The 20,716-nt window shown below is 32.9% G+C and overlaps 5 protein-coding genes across 7 annotated transcripts; 4 read left to right on the forward strand and 1 right to left on the reverse strand.

Annotated features, from left to right (window-relative positions):
* Positions 1 to 459: 459 nt before the first annotated feature.
* Positions 460 to 6,242, forward strand: LOC105126944 (2-dehydro-3-deoxyphosphooctonate aldolase-like). 2 transcript variants are annotated; one of them, XM_011028009.1, is made up of 15 exons: positions 460 to 537; positions 659 to 725; positions 796 to 893; positions 1,206 to 1,302; positions 1,882 to 1,947; positions 2,709 to 2,768; positions 2,907 to 2,981; positions 3,101 to 3,185; positions 3,559 to 3,617; positions 4,299 to 4,343; positions 4,662 to 4,760; positions 5,017 to 5,064; positions 5,218 to 5,265; positions 5,891 to 5,995; positions 6,110 to 6,228. In XM_011028009.1, exons 2-14 carry the CDS (start codon positions 690 to 692, stop codon positions 5,945 to 5,947), a joined length of 873 nt encoding a protein of 290 aa, XP_011026311.1. In that variant the 5' UTR covers positions 460 to 537; positions 659 to 689; the 3' UTR covers positions 5,948 to 5,995; positions 6,110 to 6,228. The 2 variants fall into 2 exon arrangements, with proteins under 2 accessions (XP_011026311.1, XP_011026310.1); XM_011028008.1 differs by having other exon boundaries at positions 5,891 to 6,242.
* A 424-nt stretch (positions 6,243 to 6,666) lies between these two features.
* LOC105126978 (agamous-like MADS-box protein AGL61) lies at positions 6,667 to 7,164 on the forward strand. The gene has a single exon (XM_011028037.1). It carries the CDS (start codon positions 6,667 to 6,669, stop codon positions 7,162 to 7,164), a length of 498 nt encoding a protein of 165 aa, XP_011026339.1.
* A 732-nt stretch (positions 7,165 to 7,896) lies between these two features.
* On the forward strand, positions 7,897 to 9,756 carry LOC105126945 (uncharacterized). Of its 2 annotated transcripts, none has more exons than XM_011028011.1 (2): positions 7,897 to 8,103; positions 9,043 to 9,756. In XM_011028011.1, exons 1-2 carry the CDS (start codon positions 8,096 to 8,098, stop codon positions 9,578 to 9,580), a joined length of 546 nt encoding a protein of 181 aa, XP_011026313.1. In that variant the 5' UTR covers positions 7,897 to 8,095; the 3' UTR covers positions 9,581 to 9,756. The 2 variants fall into 2 exon arrangements, with proteins under 2 accessions (XP_011026313.1, XP_011026312.1); XM_011028010.1 differs by having other exon boundaries at positions 7,904 to 8,103; positions 9,038 to 9,756.
* A 116-nt stretch (positions 9,757 to 9,872) lies between these two features.
* LOC105126946 (anamorsin homolog) lies at positions 9,873 to 12,512 on the reverse strand. The gene is made up of 8 exons (XM_011028012.1): positions 12,392 to 12,512; positions 11,977 to 12,127; positions 11,415 to 11,581; positions 11,235 to 11,321; positions 10,905 to 11,064; positions 10,689 to 10,822; positions 10,287 to 10,361; positions 9,873 to 10,205 (listed from the first exon to the last, which is right to left on the reverse strand). Exons 1-8 carry the CDS (start codon positions 12,392 to 12,394, stop codon positions 10,167 to 10,169), a joined length of 816 nt encoding a protein of 271 aa, XP_011026314.1. The 5' UTR covers positions 12,395 to 12,512; the 3' UTR covers positions 9,873 to 10,166.
* Positions 12,513 to 16,734: 4,222 nt separating this feature from the next.
* LOC105126947 (uncharacterized) lies at positions 16,735 to 18,788 on the forward strand. Its single transcript, XM_011028013.1, has 2 exons — positions 16,735 to 17,263; positions 18,289 to 18,788. Exons 1-2 carry the CDS (start codon positions 16,916 to 16,918, stop codon positions 18,499 to 18,501), a joined length of 561 nt encoding a protein of 186 aa, XP_011026315.1. The 5' UTR covers positions 16,735 to 16,915; the 3' UTR covers positions 18,502 to 18,788.
* The last annotated feature ends 1,928 nt before the right edge of the window (positions 18,789 to 20,716 follow it).

Here is a 20,716-nt window from a genome sequence, read left to right on the forward strand (position 1 = left end):
TATCTACCCTATTTAAAAAGCCATATTATCAATATAGCTCTTCTAAAAAGCATATCTCGTAGGAGATGCTCTTAGCACTGTAATGCCTTTTTTACTGTAAAAAAATGTAAAAAATATTTTTTATTTTTTTTATAATTTTAATATATTAATATAAAAAAAAATATCTAAAAATTTGAACCCAACGACAACGGCAACTGCGTCCTCTCATCGCCCGCCCGCCCTGCACAGCGTTACAGTATAGGCTGGTTTTCCTTCGGGCCTGGCCACTCTAGCCATTTTGTTCAGACTTACTGGTTACTGTAAGGCCCGAAACGCACATTGTTTTTGCGTCTTGACTTGGGGAACAGTCACTAACTCACGGCTGTTTTTTATTGAATTTTAACATGTTTTTTATTAAAATTTATTTTTTTAATATTTTAAAATTATTTTAATATGTTAATATTAAAAATAATTTGTTTTAAAAAAAATAATTACTGAAGCGACACTCTCGGTCTGTAATTCCGAGTGTGGATTTCTTTTAGCTATAGCGTAGATCTAGTAAGATGGGATCTCTCTTCTGCTATGAAAACTTGTATTGTTATTTATTAATAATTTGTTTGATTAACTAAAGAAATGACAGCCGTGTTCTTCAAAATCTGAGTAACATAAAATTTTGCAGTTGCAGGAGATTCTTGGGTTAAGTAGAGAAGATGGATTCCTCAACTGTTTTGTTTAACCAGCTCAAGGTAAGGTTTTGGATCTCGAATCAGTTAGATTTTTGTTTAGGTCCTTTGTGTTGATGGATTTGAACAACAGGCAGCAGAACCATTTTTCTTGCTAGCTGGACCCAATGTGATTGAATCTGAGGAGCACATTCTTAGAATGGCCAACCATCTCAAGACTATCTCAACCAAGTATGTTTCTTGTTTGTTTGTTAGTTAGTCAGTTACTTCTGAAAATTCGTAATTTTTTTAGTTTAATGAAGGAAATGCGTTGATTTCGTTTTCATTGGAAGGAAGCCGGTTGAAGAGAATGTGTTTGTGAGGTGTTAAATGAAGCTAATTGTGGAAGGCATTGCTTTTTATGTGTGTGTGTGTTTAAAGAAATTGAAGTGTGAATTGGTCCTTCTAGCTCCTTTGCCTGTTTGCGTTACTTGAATCAAGAAAACAAAAGAAGAAGATTGATGATTGAGATTCCATTGATTTTGTCTTTTTTCAATCTTGTAGAGTTGGGTTGCCACTTGTTTTTAAATCAAGCTTTGATAAAGCTAATAGAACATCCTCCAAATCCTTTCGAGGTCCAGGGATGAGCGAAGGGTTGAAGGTATCGATTCATGCTTTATGAAATGAGAAGATTGGAATATTGGAATAAGATATGGGTGTAAAGTTCATGCTTTTTATGTTAATTCATAACTGTTAAATCAAGACCAGCAGCATTTATGAAATATGAAATACATGTGAATAAGCTCACACATTCACAGGTAAGGACTCAGTTAAATGCTCATAAATTGTAGACATTGAGTTGGAACTCGGGATAGGATAGTGTTAGCATATATTCCCTTCATAGATCATGGTGATTTGCATAAGATCTTGGTATTATGGTCTCTGCCATTATTATTTGACATGACAACTCAAATCAGATGGAGGACAACAAGTAGTGCATGTTTGTATACATTTTCTAAGGTTATTCAATGGTTACCTCCTGATATATTGGCACCTGTATCAATTAATATCAAACTGCATGCACAGAGATTTCTTAACAAGTTTGTTCTCACATCTACTAGATTTTCTTGTTGGTGTCATGCTATGAGTAGACTTTTCAAGATGCTATATAATTTTAGGAAATTTCACATGCATGAATGGATAACTGGTTAATATCATATCTCTCTCTTATTTGGTGTAGATCCTTGAGAAGGTTAAAATAGCATATGACATCCCCATTGTTACTGATGTGCATGAAACAATTCAGGTAGGCTGCCATCCTATTCATAAAATTCTCAAGGTTTCCTCAGTTATTCACATCCTATTTATTATGGTTCATGGATGACTTCTTCTCTTTAATTTTTTGGAAGGTTATATTATATGCTCTAATGTGTTGAACGATTGTCTATTACATGGCTCTTCTAGACTTTCAGTTCCATTAGGTGGAGCATTACCTGAACTAAGTTAGTTCTATTCTAGTTTCAACTTGTTATGCAGATCCAATTATTCCGTTTTGCTATATCATTTGGATCCACAGCATACAAGATGTGACCGATCCTGTCCTTTATCTTGCCTTGGGAGTTGAGACCAGCTATACAAACCCAACACTGAGTCAACTTTAATTAATTAGATATAGAAATAAAAGTTTTGTATTATTGTGTTGCAAGAGGATATCATTTATATATCACTGTGATTGGTTAGTTATAACTTCCAAGTCTTTCTAATAACAGTGACCAAAATAATAGAATTTTGAAGGAAAAAAAAATGATTAAATTACTGGCTTGATGAACCTCATGGAGTTTTTTTTCAATTATGTTCCCTTGGAATGTTTCGTAAAGAATTTGCAGTTATCCTGATTTCTTGAATTGTGTAAATCCTTATGTCCTATTTTATCTCTTTTCTATTTATAGTCATTTGTCTCTGTTCAACCTTTTCTTCAGTGGCATCTTGCTACCAGTACAAAGTATTGAAATTGCAATTGGATTCCAAAGTTTCTCAAACAATTTGTAATCTTTTCTACTTGACCAGTGTGAACCAGTCAGCCAAGTTGCAGATATCATTCAGATTCCAGCATTTTTGTGTCGTCAGGTTAGGTTGCTACCTTATAGCTTCAAGCCTAATGCTTCCATGATGATTTAATTTTGAGTTTGAGAGAGGCGCTATGTGCCTTTTCCTTTCACTGTTTTTTTCAATTTCAGTTCACTTATTTTTTGGATTTTATAACAGACAGATCTTCTAGTTGCAGCTGCCAAGACTGGAAAAATTATCAATATTAAGAAAGGCCAATTCTGTGCTCCTTCTGTGAGTTCTCTCTTTTTCATGAAAAAGTATTCTTATTTGACATAAGATTTTAAACTAGAGGTATGCTTCTGTCTTATGTTTTTTCTCTAATTGATGATCGTACAATTAAAAACATGCAGGTCATGTCAAATTCTGCTGAGAAGGTAAGATTGGCAGGAAATCCAAATGTCATGGTTTGCGAGAGGGGAACTATGTTTGGCTATAGTAAGTCTCAAATGACCCATGCCATATGCCTGAAGGTGTTGTCTGTTTCTTATTATCATTCAATGGTGTAAAAGAGATTGATTAGGGGATTCTTGAAGTTCTGCAACTCTCTGTCTGAAATTAGTTTAAGAAGTCGCTTTAAATTGGCAAACCAGTAATGTAGGACAGCCTGGGTAATTAAAAATTATGGGCTGTTTTGCTAAGAAAGAATAGTGTGTTTTATTATCTGGATAGAAGTTCCATGAACCACTTTTCGTGAACTCCACTAGTTTAAAGAGCTTGGTTTAAACATGTCTGAATTTTGAAGTCTTTGATGAATAATAGTATGTGCTATCCAGTTTGATTTGATCCTACATTTGGGATTGGTTTGTAGATGATTTGATTGTTGATCCACGTAATTTGGAATGGATGAGGGAAGCTAAATGTCCTGTTGTAAGTCAATTGCTCTTCTATATTATTGTTTCATACCATTTGATGCTTCTCAAGTCCTTATCTGTTAAAGAATAATTCCATCAAGAGAGGTAGAAAGTACATAATTTATACAAAGTGTATCAAAGCAGAGGGTGAATGGCGACTTGCATTTATAAGGCCAACTAATAGCAGATATTCACCTTATTTTCATTCATATGGAGAGCCCTTCACATGAGTCTCCAAAACTTGGACTATTTCCATTTTTCACGCCTTGAACTTAATGTCTATGAGATAAGGAGAACTCATTGTATCTGATCAGGATTCTATTTTCTTTGCAAGAGCACAGCATCCTTTTGACTTCTTTAGATCTTGATCTTGAATTTAATCTTCCATTAAAATAAGAGAAGTTCTAAAAATGTTTCAATTTTTTCCAATCATGAATGATTAAACGTAATCCAGTTTTTAAGTTTATAGCATTGGCTTGCGTAATTTTTGTTCTTTAGTTTAGAAGTCACCAACTTTTATCTTTCATAAAACATGGTGTTTAAAGTGATTATAGAAATGATCTACAGCCGCTTTGAACATGATTCCCAGGATTAATCTACTTCAGATAGTTCTTTTTTGACTAATGTGCTTCTTATGCTTTGATTTACATGCTATAATCTGGAAGAGTTAACCTTTGGTTTAACTGTTTCAAAACAGGTAGCTGACATCACACATTCACTGCAACAGCCTGCTGGGAAAAAGGTGTGGCTGTCCTAAATTTTCGATTGTACAATTAGATAACGGTGAATAGATTCAGCCTTAGTAAAGAGTTAGTTAACCATTATTAGCGTGTGTTACATAATTTTCATGATAGAAGTTATGTGAGAAACCAATCTTTTAATAATATTGGCCTTTGTGCCTTGCATATTGATCTTTGATGCTATGGTTTTGTGCTGTCCTTCCTTCTGGTTGCTGTATTGCCTGGCCTTCATTTTTAAGTAAAGTTTAATGTGTTGCTATCTACATCTGCTTCTTGTAACTTCTCCATTATGAAATGGTTAAACTATACTCTGTCTACAGTTGGATGGTGGAGGTGTTGCTAGTGGAGGTCTTCGTGAATTGATACCATGCATTGCAAGAACAGCAGTGGCCGTTGGGGTGGATGGAATTTTCATGGAGGTATGATGATCTGTTGAAAATGATCAATTTATTATTGGAATGTCTCGGGATTATAATTCTTGTTGCTTGGTTTACCCCATGCACCCTTTTCTCAAGTTTGTGGGGATTCCCAGGTTCATAAGAAGGAAGGGATTAAAGTTAATTGCTCTGGTTAAGAACTCTTAGCTGGCCCAGAGACTTCTTGTAGTTGTGTCAGTGTTAGTATCCTTGATCATATACATACAATGGTATCTCAAAGCTTCTTTTTGGTGCTTAGGTGCATGATGATCCTTTAAATGCCCCAGTGGATGGTCCAACTCAATGGGTGAGTTTTACAAGCATGGTCCTTGACAAACACCATAGGTGTTTTTAATGAGATTCCATATACAGATATTTGTTTAACCAGGTGCCAGAAAACAGTTTTTTGTATTTTGGAAGTATAATCATCTAACATCTTTTGTTTTTCCCATGAAATTAGCCTCTACGCCATTTAGAGGAGCTGCTAGAAGAGCTTGTGGCAATAGCTGTAAGTTCTAGACCCATCTTGAATTTGCACATACAGTTTCCTTAATGCCTATTCACTGTAAGAAACTCATCTTCAGCAATGCTGCACACATTGTATACTTTCATCTCTAATTCCTGAGATGAGAGAACCCTGTTTGGGAGTATAATCTCATAGAACCCAAAGAATTTTTGTAATTTTACCTTCCCACCACTTCTTGGTATCTCTGTCATCATCTACCGATCTCTTTAACTCACTGTTTCCTTTTCCGTTCATTTAGCACTTTTTTGAATCAAGCATACTTGATTGGTAGGTTGTCCTTGGACTTGTTCAAAAGCCCGCTAGTTTGATTAATTTCACTTGCTGCTTTGGTCTCTTCCTTCCATCTCAAAGTGTTTCCGGATGCATCTTCTCTCTATGTTATAGCCCTCAAGTAGACATGTTTAGAACGTGCAAATTTCTTGCTTATATCTCAGCCTTTTCATTCCCGTTAAAGATAATCCCAACCCTTTATGGACTTGATTGCGGAATGATTTCAATTGTTGCAAGAAAATTCACATGGGCATTGGTATTGAATTATTTTCATTAAATCATCTTTGACCTGGATGCTCACTTTATTGTTCTGATGCTTGCTTTGTTGCTCTGACAGAAGGTGAGCAAGGGGAAGAAACAAATGACCATTGATCTCACACCATTTCGCTATTAGGGAATTGAAGACCTCTCTCAAGGAGTAACAAGGCAAAGTTATTGGGCTGTAAGATCCTCTTCCGTAGTTGAATAACTAGTTTTAAGAAACTTCCACTTGCGGATGCCAAAATCATGCCAGATGCATCCAGTTAGTGCTTTCTTAATAGCCATTGTTTCTCAGTTTCCACAGGTGCTAGATGACAAGCTTCACGTGTAACTATGAGGTGCATCCTTCGAATATTGGTATTTATTGTATTCATACTGCATCTCTTCACTAAAGTTAATATCGGAAGCTTCTCATGTTACTGTTTTCATACCTCATCTCCCCTCGTGAGAGAGGCCGTTTGCTCGTTCAGTGTTGCAGTCGGATTAGGATTTCTGAAGTAGGGTTGTCGCTTGTATCCCACCTGTTGAGTATGCATGCGCAAGACGTTGATGAACATGCATGCATGCCATTATATTTATCGTTTTATTTAAGCAAAAAAAAAAAAACTGAGATTAAATAAATATCTGGAAACAGAGTGTCCCGAGGGCTTGCAAATGCGAAGCGTGTAACGTGTGCGACAGAAACCCAAGTATCCTTATCCGAACCCATTTCAACAACCGACTTGCATGAGATAATTCCTTTTCCGTTTTGGATTAAACAAAAGGCTAGCATATAAACAGTTAGCCCGTCACCTCTCAGCCTCAGAACAGAGGCAAAGACAAACAGGCATTTTTAGCTAGCTATCTCCCAAGATGACGAGAAGAAAGATTGAAATAAAAAAAATAGAAAACGAAGATTACCGAAAAGTGACCTTTTCAAAGCGACGAGCTGGTCTTATAAAGAAGGCCAAATTTCTTTGCAGCGGGGCCAATACACAGATTGCTATAGTCTCCTACTCGTTGTCGGGTAGGCTCTTTACGTTCGGCAACCCTTCTGTGGATTCGGTCGTCGACCAATTTCTTGACAACTACACGACTGATAGCTGCCGCAGCAGCTCTAATGAATCTCCCCATGTTATCACACATGGGCCGTCGCCACCGTCTAGCGGGGTAGTAGATGGGAAAGAAGGGCGACCTTCGTGGTGGGCATTGCCAGTTGAGGATATGGATTTGGATATGGATGTGGATGGGCTTCGGCAATACAAGGCTTCTTTAGAAATTCTCAAAAGCAATGTGGCTAGCCGATTAAAAGAGATGGATGAGAGAGCATCCCTTACAAGAGATTTTGTAGGGTTTCTTGATGCTCGTTGATTTTCTTATGATTCTTTTTATAGTTACTGAAAAACACACAGGGTTTTTAGTTTTTCTTTTCTTTTCTTTTAAGGGTTCGCTGTTAGTGCAGGATGAGTTTTTTTTTTTCTATTTGAATATTTATATTTGTGAAATAATCAATCCAGGATCTTTATTAGTTTTATTATTGGATTTTTAATGTGATGGGCTTTGGTTGTATTTGTGCTTAATTTTATTTTTTTTATTCGAGTATATGAACTATTTTTTTTCTATTTAAATATTTGCACTCATAAATTTTGATCAACTAGCTTACTCTCATAAGTTTACATCGCAAATCATCTCCAATACAAGTGAGTTCGTGTTTTGGATTAACCATCATTTTGTCAATTTTTAACATTTTCTAGAAATTAAAAAAAATTAAAATAACAAAACTAGGAAATAAAGCGAGTTTATATTTTTCTTACTCGTTTTTTAGGATTTAATTCAATGTTTATTATATCTTTGTATGGTATTTAATTCGGGTGATTAATTTTAAATATTAAATATCCTTTAGAAATAAATTTAAAAGATAATATTCTGCAATAATTATGAGTTTTTTCTAAGTATTTTTCCATTTAATTGGGTTTTAAGCAGATCAGGCCCGTGCCCAATATTGTGTGCTCTTCTAAGAGAAAGCCTGGCTCGGGCTTCTTGGTGATGGAATCAATCGAACCAGATTTCCAATGTGGAGTCCTTTGATCGTGCTTTGTTTTTCTTTTTATTAGTCAAATCAAATTAACCCATGAAAAAAAATACCCAATAATCCACAAACACAATGATAAATTGCCATTCATTCATCTCTTCCCCTCTCTCATGCACACAGACAACATGGCGGCATGTTTTTCCCTCTACTACTACAACCACCAGAATCATATAAGCTGGGCGCCTTTGATGCATAAGAAAGGCAAATCCAATGTTTCGGTGAGTACCTAAAATTCTGTTTACAATTTTGCTTTTCCAGTTTCCTCTGTACAAATGATGGTATCGTGGAATTCTATTCTGGTCCTTATTTTCTTCTGCTCTGAACTAACCGAGTATTTTATTAAATGATTTTGTGTTTAAAATGAAGTTTATCGAAACAAAATGTTGGATTAAAAATAGAAAAAAGAAACTGTAGCTACCGCAGGTTTTCTTCGGGGGGTGGGGGGGGGGCTACGTGATTCTGGAAATATGTTAAAACTGATATTTTAGCTGAATATGGTTTCCGATTTCTAAAGCAAGCAGCAGTGTCTGCAGGCCAAGGCTTCTTGTCATTTAATTACTGATGGGGCTTGCTCTGATATGGAACTGGGGCTGGCCTTTGAATCCATTTTGCTTTGTCCTGGTAACAGTTCGATTTTTTGAATTTGATCTGAACTTTTGAAACCAAACCACCCCTAGAGAAAGATTAGCTGTTACAATTTTGATGAATTTTCTGACCTATGTGTGCGTGTATGTGTCTAACTTCTTCAAGAACTTCGGCTCAATTTCTTGATGGTTTATTTTTCTAATTCATGAGGAAGTATGCAGGCCTTTCCTGTTTATTCTAAGTTGCGGTTGAAATAAGTACAAATTTTCCAAAAAAGAAATCCCATCTACACTCAGAAAATCCTCAGTTTCGTGTTCTTTTAGGTTTTTCTAGTGTATGCTGCTTGAACCCAAAATCCCTGTCTTAGTGCCCCTCTGATTTTTTTAAGATTTTTTATTTATTTAATGAGCTGCCTGGGATCTTTCTGAACGCCTTCTCGAGTTTTGTTATGAATCAATAATTCTGATTTCATTTGACATTTGGTTTTTCCTGGTTTTTTTTATACTCTACAATCTTCATCTGCACGGTTGGGGGGGCTGATTTGCACTCATACAATATATTGTGCAGGAAAGGTTGAAGCGCCATACCAGAGGACATGCCAATCATGGCCGTCAAGCCTTGCGGTCTAGGACGTGTTGCTCTGCAGGAGTCACAGCCTCTCTTGATGTTGACTTCTCTCCATCACACGCAACCATTTCAGTGGAGCCTTTTAGCGTTCTCGAGGCTGTTAGTGTTAGGAATATCAAGGTAGATATACCGAAAACGTCAGAAACCTCAAATTTAATCCAGAGGTTGATGCTGGCAGATTTGGACCCTGCCACAGCTAAGTTAGCTATAGGTATCTTAGGGCCGTTCCTCTCAGCATTTTCCTTTCTATTTGTTTTGAGAATAGTAATGTCCTGGTACCCAAAGCTTCCTGTTGGGAAGTTTCCATATGTAATAGCTTATGCTCCCACAGAACCGCTTCTCATTCCAACCAGGAAGTTGATTCCACCACTTGGAGGAGTGGATGTGACTCCTGTGGTATGGTTTGGCTTATCAAGTTTCCTTAACGAAATATTGGTTGGTCCACAAGGGCTTCTAGTTCTTCTTTCTCAACAGATCAACTGATTTGCTTCCAAGCTGCACCAGGCATCAAATTGTATATTCAGTTTTGTAAAGGCTGAGCTTGTTTATTCATTCATTTAACCAACAAGAGTTGGTGCTTGTTGACAACAAATTTGTTTATTCATTCAGCCAACAAATACGGGTGCTTATTGATGACAAAATGTGTTTGAACTTGTGAATAGCTGCTTTGTGGTCATCAACACAATGGCTCTCCGGGTGCTGTACAGGTGCCTAGCAACTAATGGGACACCTTGTGCATATACATCCACACCAACAACCCAAACAGTAATGATACTATTCGGAGCTAAATTCAATTTGAGTTTGGGAACTGTTTGGATTTGATACCTTTTTAATGATGAATGAGTTCTAGATCAAAGGACCTGGGACAAGGAGAAAATAAGCACCACGACAGATAAGAAGTACAAAATTAGGTTTTGTTATTCTCATCATCAACCATTGTTTTGACATTTTATGGACCATTTCCAGGACACTAAAGTTGATTACAATTTGAATTGGTAAAGCATGCATGGATCATTGCCAACTGAAAACAAAAGCTTTCATAAGCTGCGTATGTGCAAAAGCAGCATCTTCAAATGTCTGCCACGAGAAAGTTTTCAGACAGCGACACCTGTAAGAAGAGAGATTCTTAGTTCTATACAGTTCAGTATTGTAAATGTAGACGGAAAGGGTGAGAGATCCTGTTAATTACCTTTTCACCGAGTTTGAATGGAGGAAGACCTTTGTAAGGGCATGTGCTACAACGAAAAGCATCCCCTAGTCCACACTGCGTGACATTCAATAAAAAAAGGCCAGATGAAGAAATATTTAGCCACAATACGGAAGACTTTAAAAGGCATGGCAGTTTTAATGTTTTCATGTGCTAGTCTGTTCATGAACACGATGCCTTGATACAATGTAAAATGCACCCTAAACATGACAGCTTTAAAACGAGGATGCAGCTTACTTTCCCGAAACATTGTTGCGGTGAAGCCCAAAAAAATCAGATTCGTCTAAGAACCCATGGATAAGAACATGTTGAGACAAATAGTTTAGCATATACAAATATACAATTTCATCCGCGCAAATGCACATCCAGAATTAGAAAACTTACACTGCCACATGCTGATTGAGGATTGTTCAGCTGATCCGTGGTGATTCCCAACTTCACTGTTTCCTCTGCCTCAGCTCTACCACAAGTGCAGTTCTTGCAAGCCTTCCTTGTGCTTCCAACTTCACAATCACCAACTTCACATGCAAATTTGGTTATTGGAGGCCCAAAAAAACCATAAAAATGCATAAAACCAACGTTCGGTGTCTTGTATCTTACCAAGTGGTGGCTGAGGTTTCTTCAAATCCTCCTCAGTCAAAAGGCTATCCTCGTCAATCAAATCCGAATCATCATCAATCTGAACCTTGACTGATGATTTTATGGATTTCTTCAGCGCAAAGGATGACCCAATATTCCAAGATGGCTTCTTGGCCTTGACCTAAAAATAAAGAAGGATTATAAATGCAACCAAGTAAATACTAATATGAATACTGGAAAGCAAATAATCTTTAGGACATAGTGAAAAGAATGATACAATTGAAACTTGCAAAGAAGAATATGTATTCTTGCCCTTTCACGTTAATGATCAAATTGTGAAGACTAACTCACCCCAAAAGAATGAATTGCATTGGAGAGTCCAACAGATTTTGGTTGTAGAGCTTCTACTTCTGAGAACCCAGCCAAAAGCAACTTGCGCTGAAGACCAGAAATTGCATGGAAAACACCAAAGTGAGAAGCTTAGTGACAAACTAAGCTTTATCAAGGAAAAATAAAAGCACTGACATTCACCTTGTCAGTTTCTCCTATAACAGATTGCTGAGAATTGTAAATCAGAATAGTTCCACAAGGCTTCAACACTCTAAAAATTTCCTTTACCAACAGATCACCAGGAAATTCAAGCGAACTGCAGATGGAAACCACAATATCCACAGAGGAAGGCTCCGCTGGCAGCCTACCTGTCATAAGTCATCAACATATATTAAACCAGGACACAACGTAGCATGCACAAATCTTACTTAATAGAGAACAAACAAGATGCACAAGGGTGGAGTTTGATGTCATGCAATATATTTGGTACTGATATGCGAGCCAGTGACTGCCAACTCTATAAATCATCCATGTTACCCCCACTGTGGCAAAGTGGATAAATTGACCTCCCAAAACACATTTTCTTTTTTCATTTCTCTCGCACTAAAAAACATACCCAATCAAAACTAACGTTCTTTAATAAATAATCTCCTCGTGAAAGTTTATGGAAGAATTCACGTGTAATACAGATACATGACATCCAAACAACAAAATCAAACCTGTCAAAATTTAAAAAAACAAAATAAGGAAAGAAAGAAAGTACTTAAAGATGATGCTTGAGTGATAACTTGAGGATCACACTGTTCAAACCCATCATTCGCGTCCCCCCTTGCAGCATTTACTACTCTGCTTGCTGAAATAAGAGTCTCGTCTGTTAAAGCCAGCACGGAACGCTGCAGCGTTCTCTTAGTATCCTACAAAACACCAATCACAGCATCAAGAATAATCTGCAAAAACGGTGTAGTAAATGAATTATCTTCAGTATAAACAAAAATATAAGAAAATTATGCTGAAGATCAAACAACAAAAATTTTGTATGTATTCGACATCAAAATTGAAAATTCAAAAAACAACTAGAATGGATCTACAATACCGACTAACAAGTTAACAATTCAAAATGAAAAATGAAAAATGAAAAAAAGAACAAGAAAAAGAAAGCTACAGGCATTATGATTTACCATGCTCTGATTCTTCAACAGCCTCCTCGAGAAACTTCAATAACCCTAACGATAGTATTTTTTTTATTTGCCGACTTTCTCTCGCGTTCTGTGTTTTATTTTGCTTTTTGGAAATATTGCGCTCGCGTGATTTAGCTGCGCTCCCTGCTGTTTTTATAGTGAAAAGGTGAGAGGGGTGTCGCAATCGGGCGTGACGCGTCCACATGACTGACAAGAGGAAGCAATGACGTGGACGTAATGCTAGCGTGAAACGCGAGTTGCTTTAAGGTGACGTAATGTTAGCGTGAAATGCCTGATGCTTTAAGGTATATAATGACGTAATGTTAGCGTGAAACGCGAGTTGCTCTGAGGTATGTGTCATACAAGAATGTTTGTTTGTATTTTTGAAAAAAAAAAAAAATTATTTTATTTTTATCTTAAATTAAGTTTTTGTATTTTTTTTTATATTTTGATATATTGATATTAAAATTAATTTTTAAAAAATAAAAAATTATTTTAATATATTTTAAAAAATACTTTAAAAAATAACCACTACTAGTATACTCTGCTGTTAAATATTCTTTATATTCTCTATTTACTAAGTGAGTAAACAATGCTGTCAATTTGCTTTTGAGACAGCATTTGTATTTTTTCTAGATATATTAATAATGGTGTATGGTGGCTGATTAAAAATAATATATAAATTGCAGCCTTATTATTTATACTTTTTTATACGTTGTGTAAATAAAAAATTTTATTTTTTTAATTATATTATATTTAAAAAAATAGTATTTAATATTATTTAATAACAATATATAAATTAGAAAAAAAATTATATTATGGCATAACATTTATAAAATTTAATTATAATTTCAATTTTATTTCTAATGATATTTTTATTGATTTTGTTACATGCTAAAAATATATGAAAATTATAGTTTTTATCGGATGAATTTCATACGTGATGAAATTATAATTAATTTAATGGAATAATAAAAAATATCTTATATAAAACATTATTTACTCCATGATACAATAACATTAGTTAAATCTACAATATTTAAATTAAAAACCTTCAATATATATATAACCTGAATTTTCACGACATTACTAATTAAACACGTTAAATTATTTTCTATTCAACTTCAATTTTAACCACAATGTAATCAAATATATATAAATATCAAACCAACATCAACAAAAAAAAAATATAAGATAATTTTTTTCAAACCACATCCACAAAAAACTACTACAACATCAAATACACATTAGGATCATGTTTGGCTACGTGATTGGGCCGGGTTTTTTTTTAATATTTTTTTTATTTCAAGGTGTTAATGTTAAAAATAAATTTAAAAAATATATTTTTAAATGTGTTTTCAAGTAAAAAAAACATTTTGAAAAGCAAACATGATTTTAACACCAAGCACTATCCAAGCTTTTTATCATTGATAAATTATCGATTGAAACACCACCCTTCATGTTATTTTTTTCTACAAATATTCTATTAAAAATTTCACAATTTTAACTTTTTTATTTTACTAGCTTTAAAAAAAATATATAACACACATTTATATATAAATAAATATTTTAATTTTAAAAAATAACTTTTTAGGGACATAATTATATTAAAAATCTAGTTTTTCACTTATCAAATTAATATGAAAAAATCAATTGCTCGAAGTAAATAATAAGTTATTTTGTATAATTTAATAATGTGTGTTGATTTATAATAAAAAGATAAAGATAAATTATTTTTTTATGAGTTGACTAAATTATTTAATAAAAGTGTAATGTTTATTGAAATGTACAAGAATAAGTTTTTTTTTACCAGTGAATGGGTTTTTTTAACATTATTAAATAAAATTAATATTTTTTTAAATATATATATATAATAATAATTAAAAATTCATAATATATAAAAATGAAAAATTGTCATATTAAGAAAATAAATTTAATGTTAAAGAGGATTGATTGAATGATAAAAAAAATAAAATAAAATGCATCTGTGTTGAAATTATTATCATGCATTCCAAACATACTAGATTTTAACACTTTAACATTGTAATGGTATAAAGTTATTTTATCATTAATAAACTAATATTTTACCAATATATTTTTATATATCTTTATAAAAAAATCATATTAAATATATATATATACACACCAGTACCAAGCATGCCCCAAAAGAAGTGTGGTGAGCTTAGTAATGTGTCAGGTCTAGGTACGGTGAATTTGTGCTAATCAGAATCATTTATGATTGGGCTTAATAATATACCAGGACTAAATATGATAGGTTTGATGCTGGGCAGACCTAAAAGAAGATTTGATCCCAACACCATTAATTCTATAAATTTTCACATGAAATATTGAAGGATTTATTTATCAATAATCAGGCTTGATTAAACGAGTCCATATTTTGTTAGCACCATCAAGTGCGTTGTGGTCTTTCATGATTCATCATGTTTTCATTTCTCACTTTGATAAAATAAGTGGAATATAACCCACCATACAACTAAAAATATTACCAAGATAAAATTATATTTTAGTCATTCATCATCACAAAAATAATAAAACTTATAAATTATAAATACACCATAAGATATTTGGAATAAAAATTCATGATTTTTAATTATTCATTGTATATATATTTCCAGAGCATATTCCTATAATATTATCATATTTTCTAGTTTAAAAAAAATATTTATTTAAATATTAAAGAATTATTCTATCAATCAAATGAGATATTTTACATGTACTAACTATAAATTATCTTTATTTATCAAATACCAAGTATAAACTATTATTTTATTTATAGAAAATATATAAAATTATTAAAATCAATTTAACAATGGACAGCCAATTTGAGAGTTGGATTTTTAAAATTTTATCTGTCATCAAGTATATCTGTAAATGATTTAACGAGAAAGTAATTTATAATTTAACCATGTTGTCTTTTAGCAATGAATATTTCTTTTACAATGATTTAAAATCTATTTTAAATGTGATTTTGAAGAGAGAAATAATTACCATTTAAAGTTTGTTAAAAAAATAATGCTTACAATAAAATGAAGTGAAAATAATAATCTCTATTTCTCATTTAAAACATTATAATTTCGAGAGTGATATACAATAAGGATGATACAGATTACAGACCTCTTTACAATTTATTTTGTCTTATATCTTACTAACCAAACATAATAAGTAGTTATTTATTTGTATTTACTAAGTACAATTTCTTACCTGTGTTTTATCTTGTCTCGTCCTTGTTGTTCTTTTTATCTCCATTATCTCGAGAAAGAAATTAAACATCATCTCTGGTAGTTTCCTGACACCTGCCAATATCATGCATCCATGTATTTAATATCTTAGAAATGTAAAATGCACATTTATTTATTTCAAGAACTTCCAGTTAAAAAATCATATGATACTGTGGTCATATTTTAAAATTAATATGCAAACTAGTCCAGACACCCACGTTAATCTAAAAAAAAGAACTTTCAGTTAAAAAATCATATGATACTGTGGTCATATTTTAAAATTAATAAAATTATACTATTCATTTTATAATAACATACACACGTATATAAAATGCACAATACGAATAAAAAATTTAACCACAACTCCATTAACTTTAACATCTAAAATAGCTAGATACCACATAAAATAACAATTAAAGATATCATATATATATATATATATATATAAAATAAATATTTTAAGACAAAAAAATTTAAAAAATTGATGGTTAGGGTATCAGGGTTTTGTTATGGTTGGACAAATACAAAAAAGAATAAAAATATTTCAATCGTTGTTATTTTTTCTCTCTCTTTTGCCGTCTCAGAGTATATGCTAAATTAATTTTATTTTGTTCTCACCAATCATTGCTAATAATTAAATTATTTCCTATTTCTTTAAATTAATATTTAATCTTTAAATTTATAAACACACCGAGAATTATCAATAACAATTTTTTAGGTACGAGTCCAGGGCAATAGAATCAAAATCCAAGCGCCTCTCTTTCTTCTAAACAATTACTCCTTAAACCTTTTTAGCTGTCTTCGACACAACAACCCTTCTCTCCCTCCTCTTATTTTTTTTTTAATTTTTTAATAATCTCAAATCTAATTATTAGACATGATTTCTTCTAAAGTCCAACTAATTATGGATATAGATTTGTATGTTCTTAATTTTATGGCTTTGCTTGGTTTTTTGCCTTTAATTTTTTTATTTCGTGTCTATTCTAGATTTGTTCAAGGATTAATGGTGGACTGGATAATAATAATAACAATAATAATAATAATTAAAGTGACATGTTTATTCTACAATCATGAAAATATTTTAATTTTTTCCAAATAGGTGTGAGGATACATCTCATTAAAAAAAAAAAATCTTAATTACCACACAAAATATTCTGAATATAATTGTCACAATTGAATCAAAATCAACCCATAACGAGTTATGAAATAATCTTTTAATAAATATATCTAACAAGCCTGATATATACGGTACACTTACAATCTAGAAGCCGGCTATCCGAAGACAATGGAGGCAGAAAACGAAATTAGAGAAATCGAAGGCGCAAACGAGAACGAATCTTCACCGAGCAACCCGAAGCCGACGCAAAAAACGGTTAGGACCAAAGTACCGGAGGTGGAGATCCATCTGTACAGACAAGGCAAGGGTCCGATTAACGTGTTCAAGTCGAGCTTGGGAGGGTGGGACCAGGACCAACTGGAGGTCCGAGAAATCCTCGAGAAATACGGGTTCAAGTCGATCTTCGCTTTCAATCCAGCGTCGGGTCGGGGTGCGCCGATCCGTTTTGGGAGGAATGGTAGGTCTTTACTTGGGTATAGAGATGGATCGATCATTCACGTTGACGGAGAACCAAGGGTAATTTTAGAACGTGATTTGGTTTTATTTTTATTTGATTTGATTTTGATCTTTCCAATTTCATTATGTTACAGCAATTATTTTTTTTTTCAATGTTTTGTTGCTTGCTTACAATTCTACTGCACCAAGCGATCGATGATAAATTGACATGTAGAATACTGGAAAACTGGATCAACCGTCATAAAAAAAATCTAAAAAATAGAGAAGAAAACATCAACCTCCATTTTCTTGTCATTTTATTTCACTAATTGGGTTCTCTTGGATTTGCATTGAATGTTCATTTCTGAAATTTATTTTGTCAAGCATGTAATTTCTTAACCACTAGTTCTTGAATGGATTTCTGAACGTTGGGATTTTCTCTAAATTAACTCCTCCCAGCTGTGCCAATGTGCCGCGGTGATATTCTTTCGCCACGTTTTAAACTGCTAGTTAACAAGATTCGAGTCAAATGAATGCTATGGATTTGAATAGATTAACCTCGCTTTGATTTTTTTTTTTCCTATAAATGTTTTTGATGCTCAAAATGCAAAGTAAGATGCTCATTTTTCTTGCTATGTTTTCGTGTTAGAAATGTCAGGCTGTTGCAGGAGTCGGGAAGATTACTTACTTATCCATGTTGAAGTTAATGGTGCATAATTTGAACTTTTATGCTTGTTTACTTCCTTAAAACAATTAATTGGAGGCTCTTTGCTTCATGTTTGAATTCGGCGTCCTTGTCGTAAATGCTCAACCAGTCATTGACCTGCTAATTCCAAAAGCATCTTAAATTTCATCTGACTTGTTTATCTTTGAACTTTCTACCAGTGATACTTTACTATGCATTGTAACATAATCATCTTGCATTTGGCATGTGTTTTGTATTAATTATTCTTTAGACTGGGAATTCTGGGCATGGATTACAATTGTGTTTGGATTAGTTGCAGTTTTGGTGTATACTCTTGTCCAACTCACGATTCTTTTGGTTTTTTGCAATAGTGTTTCTGCTCAAATAGGATATTTATGCAAATTGTACTCTGAAACTGCAGGACTCCTTGATTAAACCAGTGACCAAAATCGTGCTCGGGGTAGCAGTGATCACTCTTTTGATAACATTGGTTCTGAAGGAACGTCCAGAATGGATCAAGAGCTCAAACCTTTTTGGTGGAAGCTTCCCTCCATGGATCCTTGCCTGTGCTGTTATTGTTTTTACTCGCATGAGGAAGAGAACTAGGGACTTTTTGAAAAAGCGTGGCTGGTAGAACATATGCCACTGAGCATTCTTGGTTCTGGTCGAAGAGCCAATCTGACTACCTTCAAGGTTTGAGTAAAGCAACTGCATTTTGATGATTTAGTCCTTTGCCTCGTTTTATACTCTGAAAAAAAAAAAAAAGCCCCACTTTTGATGATGATAGATACTAGAACCAGATAATCAAGCTATCTCTGTTTGGTTAGTCGTTGATGGACTTTCATGGTTATATCGTCAATTTTATTTTTCTTGTGTCGATGTTTTTACAGAAACTGAATTAGGATTTATATTGCTCTTCCATTAGGAGTGAAATATAACAATGCTAACAGTAGATAATTATGGGATCCTGTTAAACATCTGATGATGCTAACAAGTGAGAAATCTATCATGTTAAGGAACGTGATTTGAGACTTTGTTCGATTTACTCCTGTAGAACATGAGAGGTGGGTGGCCCAGGTAAGATTTAGGGTTTCGTAATTTCAAGGATTCAGGTTCAATATTTTCTAGTAGCATCTTTTTATGGCCACCGCAAGGTTCTCCTTTCCTAACGTGTAAAATGTGCGGAGCCTTATCCTTTTAGGTTTAGGGTTTCAGGATTTAACTTATGTGGTTGAGATCGGACTGGTTCGTCATGTATGGAAAAAAAATATATATATATAGAAAAAATCCACACCCAAGTGTGAGTGATGAGACTGTGTTAACCGATCCCTGCGTGTTTTCTGGAGTGGCTCGGGTTTGGCTCATAGACGCTCAGGGTGACTAGCAGCAGAGAGTAAACAGTAACTTCTTTCCTTTTAATCACAAACACTACAACCTTCACAGCGTTAATCGTATACCAGGGTTAGTTGACGAGTGAAAATTAAAGAATCCAAGGTTTTGTTGCATCGGGTTTAATAATAATATTAAATAATTTTTTATAGATTAGATTTTTTTTGGGTTAATTTTTTTTTATTTGACCCAAAACATAGAATGGGTTAAGTAAAGACCATCCAGAAATGTGCATTTCATAATGCAATGTACACACTTATATTCAAATTATAGATACCAGCATAGTATATTAAAATTACAAAAAAATATCTAAAAATATATTAATTTAATTTTTTATGTGAAAAGCAATTTAAAAAACAGGTTAATCATAAAAACCAACATTATAAAACATTTGTTTTGTGGTAGCATTTGTGTTTTGTCAAACAAGAAAAGGACTCATTGGCCAGATAGTTTATGTGTTTTGCAATGAATCTCACACATATTTGCAAACCTTGGTATTGTAGAAGCTAAAATAACTTACTTTTTATTTACAAAGAAGCTTTTTATTTATTTTATATTAAAAAACTTATCTTGTGATAGTTTTAACCCTGTACATGTTTTTCCAAACTTATCTTTTTTCAAATCACAACTAAACATATATTACTTTTAAATCTACTTTTTAATTTGCAGCCGCAAAAGTTACTATAATGCCAAATATTCTTGGTATTATAGTTGAAAATTGTTTTTTAAAAATATTTTTTTATTTAAAATTACTCTAACATCAACAAATTAGATTGATTATAATAAAAATATTACATGTTCAAAAAAATAAAAATATATAAAGACCACTCATACATGCGTGTTTAATAATGCATTAAAACCATGAAAAATACCTAAAAAAACATCAATTTAATTTTTAGATAAAACAATGCATTAACACCATGAAAAATACCTAAAAAACATCAATTTAATTTTTAGATAAAAAATAATAAAAAAATAATTTTGAAAAACATGTTAACAGTAAAAATAAAAAACTATCAGAGACAGTTTGTTATTGTGATGACTTTTACTTCTTGTAAAATAGAATTGTTTGGTTAGTTAAATAATTTATATTTTTTGCAATGGGGCTGGTAAATAATTGCAAATTTGGATTTTGTAAAATATAAAATAACTTTTTTTTCATTCATAATTTTTTTTTATTATTTTGTATGAATAAATTCATCTCAGGATAGTTTAACTATTTATATGTATTAAACCCATCTTTTTTATAATTACAACTAAAAATATTTTTTAAATTTATGTTTTAAACTGCAATCTTAAAAATTATCATAGTACTAAATATATTTTATATTATGATATAACATATCTTTTAATTGAAAATAATTTAAAAAATATATAGTTTAATTTCTAACATCAATATTTTCAAGATATAATTATTTTTTTTTTCAAGCTAAACAAAGTTTTAAACACAAAAGCAAATG

The sequence above is a fragment of the Populus euphratica genome, unplaced genomic scaffold (genome assembly GCF_000495115.2).
Source record: "Populus euphratica unplaced genomic scaffold, PopEup_1.0 scaffold30.1, whole genome shotgun sequence".
Classification (NCBI taxonomy): domain Eukaryota; kingdom Viridiplantae; phylum Streptophyta; class Magnoliopsida; order Malpighiales; family Salicaceae; genus Populus; species Populus euphratica.

Coding starts and splice junctions, on each gene's coding strand:
- LOC105126944 (XM_011028008.1), top strand. CDS start 690: ATGGATTCCTCAACTGTTTTGTTTAACCAGCTCAAG. Junction 2,982..3,100: donor GCCAATTCTGTGCTCCTTCT/GTGAGTTCTCTC, acceptor AAAAACATGCAG/GTCATGTCAAATTCTGCTGA. Junction 5,065..5,217: donor TGGATGGTCCAACTCAATGG/GTGAGTTTTACA, acceptor CCATGAAATTAG/CCTCTACGCCATTTAGAGGA.
- LOC105126978 (XM_011028037.1), top strand. CDS start 6,667: ATGACGAGAAGAAAGATTGAAATAAAAAAAATAGAAAACGAAGATTAC.
- LOC105126945 (XM_011028010.1), top strand. CDS start 7,996: ATGCACACAGACAACATGGCGGCATGTTTTTCCCTCTACTACTACAAC. Junction 8,104..9,037: donor AAGGCAAATCCAATGTTTCG/GTGAGTACCTAA, acceptor TATATTGTGCAG/GAAAGGTTGAAGCGCCATAC.
- LOC105126946 (XM_011028012.1), bottom strand. Junction 11,582..11,976: donor CACTCAAGCATCATCTTTAA/GTACTTTCTTTC, acceptor GACTTATGACAG/GTAGGCTGCCAGCGGAGCCT. Junction 11,322..11,414: donor TTATAGGAGAAACTGACAAG/GTGAATGTCAGT, acceptor TCTGGTCTTCAG/CGCAAGTTGCTTTTGGCTGG.
- LOC105126947 (XM_011028013.1), top strand. CDS start 16,916: ATGGAGGCAGAAAACGAAATTAGAGAAATCGAAGGCGCAAACGAGAAC. Junction 17,264..18,288: donor ACGTTGACGGAGAACCAAGG/GTAATTTTAGAA, acceptor CTGAAACTGCAG/GACTCCTTGATTAAACCAGT.